Source organism: Callionymus lyra, chromosome 5 (assembly GCF_982586985.1).
Source record: "Callionymus lyra chromosome 5, fCalLyr1.hap1.1, whole genome shotgun sequence".
Taxonomy (NCBI): Eukaryota; Metazoa; Chordata; class Actinopteri; order Syngnathiformes; family Callionymidae; genus Callionymus; species Callionymus lyra.
The window spans coordinates 566,510-575,253 of NC_141822.1; the positions used below are offsets into that span (position 1 = coordinate 566,510).

At 43.6% G+C, this 8,744-nt stretch overlaps 2 protein-coding genes across 3 annotated transcripts in view; one reads left to right on the forward strand and one right to left on the reverse strand.

Annotated features, from left to right (window-relative positions):
• Positions 1-2,945: 2,945 nt before the first annotated feature.
• Positions 2,946-7,756, reverse strand: LOC148078956 (GTPase IMAP family member 8-like). 2 transcript variants are annotated; one of them, XM_087790388.1, is made up of 4 exons: positions 7,617-7,756; positions 5,880-6,426; positions 5,562-5,605; positions 2,946-4,710 (listed from the first exon to the last, which is right to left on the reverse strand). In XM_087790388.1, the coding sequence occupies exons 1-4, from the start codon at positions 7,633-7,635 to the stop codon at positions 4,106-4,108; spliced, it is 1,215 nt and encodes a 404-aa protein (XP_087646514.1). In that variant the 5' UTR covers positions 7,636-7,756; the 3' UTR covers positions 2,946-4,105. The 2 variants fall into 2 exon arrangements, with proteins under 2 accessions (XP_087646514.1, XP_087646513.1); XM_087790387.1 differs by having other exon boundaries at positions 2,946-4,725.
• LOC148078957 (GTPase IMAP family member 9-like) overlaps positions 7,718-8,744 on the forward strand; it is a 2,857-nt gene continuing 1,830 nt past the window's right edge. Inside the window, exon 1 of the mRNA XM_087790389.1 lies at positions 7,718-7,845. Within this exon, the coding sequence (XP_087646515.1) occupies positions 7,818-7,845 (28 nt within the window). The 5' untranslated portion in view covers positions 7,718-7,817. The remainder of the gene's footprint in view (positions 7,846-8,744) is intronic.

Here is an 8,744-nt window from a genome sequence, read left to right on the forward strand (position 1 = left end):
GGTGTGTGAAGATAACTAGTGACCTGGTGTGTGAAGATAACTAGTGACCTGGTGTGTGAAGATAACTAGTGACCTGGTGCGTGAAGATAACTAGTGACCTGGTGTGTGAAGATAACTAGTGACCTGGTGTGTGAAGATAACTAGTGACCTGGTGTGTAAAGATCACTAGTGACCTGGTGTGTGAAGATAACTAGTGACCTGGTGCGTGAAGATAACTAGTGACCTGGTGCGTGAAGATAACTAGTGACCTGGTGCGTGAAGATAACTAGTGACCTGGTGCGTGAAGATAACTAGTGACCTGGTGTGTAAAGATCACTAGTGACCTGGTGTGTGAAGATAACTAGTGACCTGGTGCGTGAAGATAACTAGTGACCTGGTGCGTGAAGATAACTACTGACCTGGTGCGTGAAGATAACTAGTGACCTGGTGCGTGAAGACAACTAGTGACCTGGTGTGTGAAGATAACTAGTGACCTGGTGTGTGAAGATAACTAGTGACCTGGTGTGTGAAGATAACTAGTGCCCTGGTGTGTGAAAATAACTAGTGACCTGGTGTGTGAAGATAACTAGTGACCTGGTGTGTAAAGATCACTAGAGACCTGGTGTGTGAAGATAACTAGTGACCTGGTGTGTGAAGATAACTAGTGACCTGGTGCGTGAAGATAACTAGTGACCTGGTGTGTGAAGATAACTAGTGACCTGGTGTGTGAAGATAACTAGTGACCTGGTGTGTAAAGATCACTAGTGACCTGGTGTGTGAAGATAACTAGTGACCTGGTGCGTGAAGATAACTACTGACCTGGTGTGTGAAGATAACTAGTGACCTGGTGTGTGAAGATAACTAGTGACCTGGTGTGTGAAGATAACTAGTGACCTGGTGTGTAAAGATCACTAGTGACCTGGTGTGTGAAGATAACTAGTGACCTGGTGCGTGAAGATAACTACTGACCTGGTGCGTGAAGATCACTAGTGACCTGGTGCGTGAAGATAACTAGTGACCTGGTGCGTGAAGATAAATACTGACCTGGTGTGTGAAGATCACTAGTGACCTGGTGCGTGAAGATAACTAGTGACCTGGTGTGTGAAGATAGCTAGTGACCTGGTGTGTGAAGATAACTAGTGACCTGGTGCGTGAAGATAACTAGTGACCTGGTGCGTGAAGACAACTAGTGACCTGGTGTGTAAAGATAACTAGTGACCTGGTGTGTGAAGATAACTAGTGACCTGGTGTGTGAAGATAACTAGTGACCTGGTGCGTGAAGATAACTAGTGACCTGGTGTGTGAAGATAACTAGTGACCTGGTGCGTGAAGATAACTAGTGACCTGGTGTGTGAAGATAACTAGTGATGAATACTTTTAGATAACTAGTGATGAATACTTGAAGATTAACTAGTGACACCATCATCCCTTTCTCTCTCTCTATCCATGTATCATTGTAGCCTCGTAAGTCATCAAGTGTATAATAACTTTATTTTTATCTCACACACACAGACACACACAAACACACCCACACACACCCACACCCACACACACACACACACACACACACACACACACACACACACACACACACACACACACACACACAAACACACCCACACACACCCACACCCACACACACACACACACACAAACACCCCCACACACACACACACACACACACACACACACACACACAAACGTCCAGGAAACTCATGAGTTTGATTGACAGGAGAACAGGTTGATCTTCTTTTATTCTCTGACTGGAAACAAGAACATTCTTCACAATCCGAGAAGCAAACATGTTGCATTAATGGTTCTGATCACATGACCAGGTCACATGTTGCCTGTCACTCAAGTCAGATCTATTCTTAGAGTGTCAATCATTCTCTGCTCAACAGACGCTTTCTTACAAAATAAACTGTTAGTATTTTTCATTTTTCCTGTTAGTATCGTATCAATGTATCTATGATCACCAGAGTCACATGATCATCAGAGTCACATGATCACCAGAGTCACATGATCATCAGAGTCACATGATCATCAGAGTCACATGATCATCAGAGTCACATGATCACCAGAGTCACATGATCATCAGAGTCACATGATCACCAGAGTCACATGATCACCAGAGTCACATGATCATCAGAGTCACATGATCATCAGAGTCACATGATCATCAGAGTCACATGATCATCAGAGTCACATGATCATCAGAGTCACATGATCATCAGAGTCACATGATCACCAGAGTCACATGATCATCAGAGTCACATGATCATCAGAGTCACATGATCATCAGAGTCACATGATCACCAGAGTCACATGATCATCAGAGTCACATGATCACCAGAGTCACATGATCACCAGAGTCACATGATCATCAGAGTCACATGATCATCAGAGTCACATGATCATCAGAGTCACATGATCATCAGAGTCACATGATCATCAGAGTCACATGATCATCAGAGTCACATGATCACCAGAGTCACATGATCACCAGAGTCACATGATCATCAGAGTCACATGATCACCAGAGTCACATGATCATCAGAGTCACATGATCACCAGAGTCACATGATCATCAGAGTCACATGATCATCAGAGTCACATTATCATCAGAGTCACATGATCATCAGAGTCACATGATCACCAGAGTCACATGATCATCAGAGTCACATGATCATCAGAGTCACATGATCACCAGAGTCACATGATCATCAGAGTCACATGATCACCAGAGTCACATGATCATCAGAGTCACATGATCACCAGAGTCACATGATCATCAGAGTCACATGATCACCAGGGTCACATGATCATCAGAGTCACATGATCATCAGAGTCACATGATCACCAGAGTCACATGATCATCAGAGTCACATGATCACCAGAGTCACATGATCATCAGAGTCACATGATCACCAGAGTCACATGATCATCAGAGTCACATGATCATCAGACTCACATGATCATCAGAGTCACATGATCATCAGAGTCACATGATCACCAGAGTCACATGATCACCAGAGTCACATGATCATCAGACTCACATGATCATCAGAGTCACATGATCACCAGAGTCACATGATCATCAGAGTCACATGATCATCAGACTCACATGATCATCAGAGTCACATGATCATCAGAGTCACATGATCATCAGAATCATGAAGGAACATCACTCTGGATGAAAAGAAAACTAGATGTTACAAGAGTGAAATTACATGAGTGTGTTGTGTGTTCAACAAAAGTGTGTTGTGTGTTCAACACTCTCATGTTGTGTTTTGTGTGTTCAACACTCTCATGTTGTGTGTTCAACACAAGTGTGTTGTGTGTTCAACACTCTCATGTTGTGTGTTCAACACAAGGGTGTTGTGTGTTCAACACAAGTGTGTTGTGTGTTCAACACTCTCATGTTGTGTGTTCAACACAAGGGTGTTGTGTGTTCAACACAAGTGTGTTGTGTGTTCAACACTCTCATGTTGTGTGTTCAACACAAGGGTGTTGTGTGTTCAACACAAGTGTGTTGTGTGTTCAACACAAGTGTGTTGTGTGTTCAACACTCTCATGTTGTGTGTTCAACACAAGTGTGTTGTGTGTTCAACACTCTCATGTTGTGTGTTCAACACAAGGGTGTTGTGTGTTCAACACAAGTGTGTTGTGTGTTCAACACTCTCATGTTGTGTGTTCAACACAAGGGTGTTGTGTGTTCAACACAAGTGTGTTGTGTGTTCAACACAAGTGTGTTGTGTTTTCAACACAAGTGTGTTGTGTGTTCAACACAAGTGTGTTGTGTGTTCAACACTCTCATGTTGTGTGTTCAACACTCTCATGTTGTGTGTTCAACACAAGGGTGTTGTGTGTTCAACACTCTCATGTTGTGTGTTCAACACAAGGGTGTTGTGTGTTCAACACAAGTGTGTTGTGTGTTCAACACTCTCATGTTGTGTGTTCAACACAAGGGTGTTGTGTGTTCAACACAAGGGTGTTGTGTGTTCAACACAAGGGTGTTGTGTGTTCAACACAAGTGTGTTGTGTGTTCAACACTCTCATGTTGTGTGTTCAACACAAGTGTGTTGTGTGTTGAACACAAGTGTGTTGTGTGTTGAATGGAGCAGAACTAGCTCAGAACACACTCGTTCCTGCTGCTGTTGGCTGAGATCATCGCCTGACACTCGGGGATCTTCTTGAGCAGATGTTTGACCTGCTTGAAGTCTTTGGACGTGTTGTTGAAGAGATGGAAACGGTAGTTGCACTGTTGAACCATCTCTTGAAGATAAGGATTGACTTTGAGATAATCCCCGATCTGACCCCCGAGGTCCTCCTTGTGAGTGAGGAGGACGATGGTGCGACCTCGGATCTGCGACCCCAGTAACTTCTCCAGACGATCCAAGATCCCCTTCTCGTCCTCGGAGAAGCGTCCGAGCTGGAAGACGAGCAAGAAGGTGCAGGAGTCTCTGCGACACATGTTCCGACACAGGTCCAGATCCGCCTGGACCCCCTGCAGGTCTTCGCTGAAGAAGTCCGGCGTGTCCACGACCCTCACTGTAATGTTGTAGAGCTTTGTGAACTTGACCTCACACTTGCGGGTCACTGGCATCGAGCTGGCCTCGGACTTGAAGAAGCTGCTGGTTTTGACGCCTCCGGCCTTGAGGAGCGTGTTTCCCGTCGCACTCTTGCCGGTTCCGACCCGACCCAACACCACGATGGTGTGTTCGCCCACACCTGCGGGACCAGAGCCTCCATCAGGAGAGGAAACACCATCAATAACAACAATAACAACAACAACAATAATAACAACAACAATAATGTTGCTTCTGGATCAAACGAGTCCAGGATTGAAACAAGATTCAAAGTGAAAGTAAAGAAAATGAATCGATTCTGAGGTTTGAAAAACTCTCTCGTTCAAAGACGTTCTAACTAACCTCACTAACTAACCTCACTAACTAACCTCACTAACGAACCTCACTAACTAACCTCACTAACTAACCTCACTAACGAACCTCACTAACGAACCTCACTAACGAACCTCACTAACGAACCTCACTAACTAACCTCACTAACGAACCTCACTAACTAACCTCACTAACGAACCTCACTAACTAACCTCACTAACGAACCTCACTAACGAACCTCACTAACTAACCTCACTAACTAACCTCACTAACAAACCTCACTAACTAACCTCACTAACTAACCTCACTAACTAGCTGCAGTAAACCTACTGTTACGAGGAGCTGCAGGCGAAGCAACTGTTCGTACTAAAGCACAACTGTGTTGAGTCTCTGAACGGAGAAGCAGAGAAAAGACTTTTCAAAATGACTTTCAGGCTCAAAGTTCTTTTGATCAAATCCTACAAGTTGCAGAATTTTGACCAAAACCAAAAACTGTAAAAGTAAAAGTGAATGTTTCAGAGTGACAGCAATAGTTAGTCTAACACACACACACACACACACACACACACACACACACACACACACACACACACACACACACACACACACACACACACACACACTCACACTCACACTCACACTCACACTCACACTCACACTCACGCACACACACATACACACCTGTATGTGAAGAAGGTTGTTCCTGCGTCAGATGGTTCCTTGTGCTATAAGACAAGGAAAGATTAAATAAAAGAATCAAAGTCGATGATAAAGTTGTTTTTGATGTAAAAACAAATCAAAACATCGATACAAACAAAGTTGTTTCAATCGAAGTCTTAAAGTCTCTTTAAAACTTTAAACACAAGCAAACGCTTGACCTTCTCTAGTCTTTACACGACAAGTTCAGGTAAACTCCAGTTACTCTCGAGATAGAAGGTCTGCGAGGAGAACCGTCGCTGACGACCTTGAAAGCTCAAGAGTTGAGATGAGATTCTTCACCTGATGTTCTGCAGCGACGTCTTCCTTCTCACCACGACCTCCTCACTGTAGCAGTCGTACTTGAAGAGGAAGGAGGTTTTCTGACGACACCACTTCTCACAGTCGTCGCTCAGGTTCTCCTTGTTCACCGACACGGCGAGGTTGGACATCTCCAGGCGTCTCAGGTGGTAGAAGCTCTCGGTGTTCGGCAGCAGAATCACCAGATGCGTGGACATGGAATCACCGAAGATATCCTGCAGTTTGGTGATCTGAGCCACGACGTTCTCCTCCTGCACCTCCTCGGGGTCGATGACCAGGAGGAACAGATCCGGGCCTGGATAAGTGACGGCCATGAAGTCGATGATCTGCTGGTCCAGGTGACGACAGTCCTCGTCGAAGAAGTTCCACGTGTTGACGACCATGAAGCTGCTGTTGGAAGCTTGACTGAGACAATCTTCAGATGAAAGAAACGCTTTCTGGTCTCGCAGGATCCGGTTCCCGACCTCGTTCTTGGACCCGGTTTTCTTCCCCAACAGTGCGACGCACAAGGACTTGTGGTCCAGAAGATCTAGAAAGACGTGAAGCACATGTTAATGTCTTGTTATTGTCCACTGATGTGGGCGGGTCCAACCTCAGTCTAAGGCAGTGATTGGTTCAAAACTATGATCTGCACGACTGATGGAATCTTTTCTGAAATCTTAGCAACGAACTTGATAAGTTGTTCGTGTTGTTCATGTGCATGATTTTTATTAACAACATGACCTTCATGAATGACCTCTGTGAACCTCACACTTATAGCTCATGTTTACCAACAAAAACACACAACTACACACATTACACACTGGACTGTGATCTCATATAATTCACTTCTTTATCATCATAAATCATAGCATTGACAGGATTAACCAACGTTAGCCGTGAAGCTAACATGAACGTGTGATGCTCTCAAGGCAGTGGTAGTTGATCCAAGGCTGTAACCAATCACTGCCTTCGGCTGATGTTCAACCCGCCCACTTTATTTGCATACGGACAACAAAATGTCAAAATGTCAAAATGTATAAATGTATAAATAAATGTATAAACAAATGTCAAAATGTATAAATGATAAAATGTGTATTTATACGTAAAATAGCTCCATTTAAAAAAAAATTAAATGAGAAGTGATCTATTTATTTTGACATATTGATATTTATCCAAACATTTATTTATAAGTTTTGTTACGCATTTATACATTTATTTATACATTTATTTATACATTTATTTATACATTTATTTATACATTTATTAAGTCATTTATTTATACATTGATTAAGTCATTTATTTATACATTTATTTATACATTTATTAAGTCATTTATTTATACATTTATTTACACATTTATTAAGTCATTTATTTATACATTTATTTATACATTTATTAAGTCATTTATGGTCCTTCATTCTGCACCATCAATACAATACATCAACTTTAGTGCGACTGCAGTGACAAAACGTCTTTTTATTCTTTGGACAGTAGAGAAGAGAAGTTTTTAATCATTTAATCATCGTCTCAGTCAAGAGACATGAACTCTTAACTCTTAATCTTAACTTCCTGTGTTTGACAAACATTGATTCAGAGTTTGATTCTTGTCACGGCGAGAACTGATGAAAATACTCTTGAAAACATTGTTTAAAAACCTTCTTTTTTAGTTTGTGTCCTTGAACATTGAACATGTTGAACAGTTGTTCATTTAAAAATGTTGAAGAAGATCAAACTCACGTTGAGGTCGTCGAGACATCGCTGCTGCTCTCTGAAGAATCCTCAGGTGTGGAGAAGGAATGAAGAAATGTCGCGATGGATCCAGGAAATCAAGTCCAGCCCGGACGAGGCGGAGTCTCTAGGAGTCGAGAGAAGGAATGAAATCTGTCTTCATTTGAAGAATGAGCTGAAAGCTGGAGAAGCTCCTGGACCAGCAGAAGAATGGGATCCTGGCTGTCGCTCCCTCAAGGTGAGTCTCGTCCTTCGCTCTGAGAACGTGTCATAGAAAGTCCTTCTGACGACAGGTCCACCTCTGAGAACGTGTCATAGAAAGTCCTTCTGACGACAGGTCCAACTCTGAGAACATGTCATAGAAAGTCCTTCTGACGACAGGTCCACCTCTGAGAACGTGTCATAGAAAGTCCTTCTGACGACAGGTCCACCTCTGAGAACGTGTCATAGAAAGTCCTTCTGACGACAGGTCCACCTCTGAGAACGTGTCATAGAAAGTCCTTCTGACTACAGGTCCACCTCTGAGAACGTGTCATAGAAAGTCCTTCTGACGACAGGTCCACCTCTGAGAACGTGTCATAGAAGGTCCTTCTGACGACAGGTCCACCTCTGAGAACGTGTCATAGAAGGTCCTTCTGACGACAGGTCCACCTCTGAGAACGTGTCATAGAAAGTCCTTCTGACGACAGGTCCACCTCTGAGAACGTGTCATAGAAGGTCCTTCTGACGACAGGTCCACCTCTGAGAACGTGTCATAGAAAGTCCTTCTGACGACAGGTCCACCTCTGAGAACGTGTCATAGAAAGTCCTTCTGACGACAGGTCCACCTCTGAGAACGTGTCATAGAAAGTGTTTCTGACGACAGGTCCACCTCTGAGAACGTGTCATAGAAAGTCCTTCTGACGACAGGTCCACCTCTGAGAACGTGTCATAGAAAGTCCTTCTGACGACAGGTCCACCTCTTAGAACGTGTCATAGCAAGTCCTTCTGACGACAGGTCCACCTCTGAGAACGTGTCATAGAAAGTCCTTCTGACGACAGGTCCACCTCTGAGAACGTGTCATAGCAAGTGTTTCTGACGACAGGTCCACCTCTGAGAACGTGTCATAGCAAGTGTTTCTGACGACAGGTCCACCT

Coding starts and splice junctions, on each gene's coding strand:
- LOC148078956 (XM_087790387.1), bottom strand. Junction 5,606..5,879: donor ACGTCGCTGCAGAACATCAG/GTGAAGAATCTC, acceptor CTTGTCTTATAG/CACAAGGAACCATCTGACGC. Junction 4,726..5,561: donor ACAACCTTCTTCACATACAG/GTGTGTATGTGT, acceptor CTCCTGATGGAG/GCTCTGGTCCCGCAGGTGTG.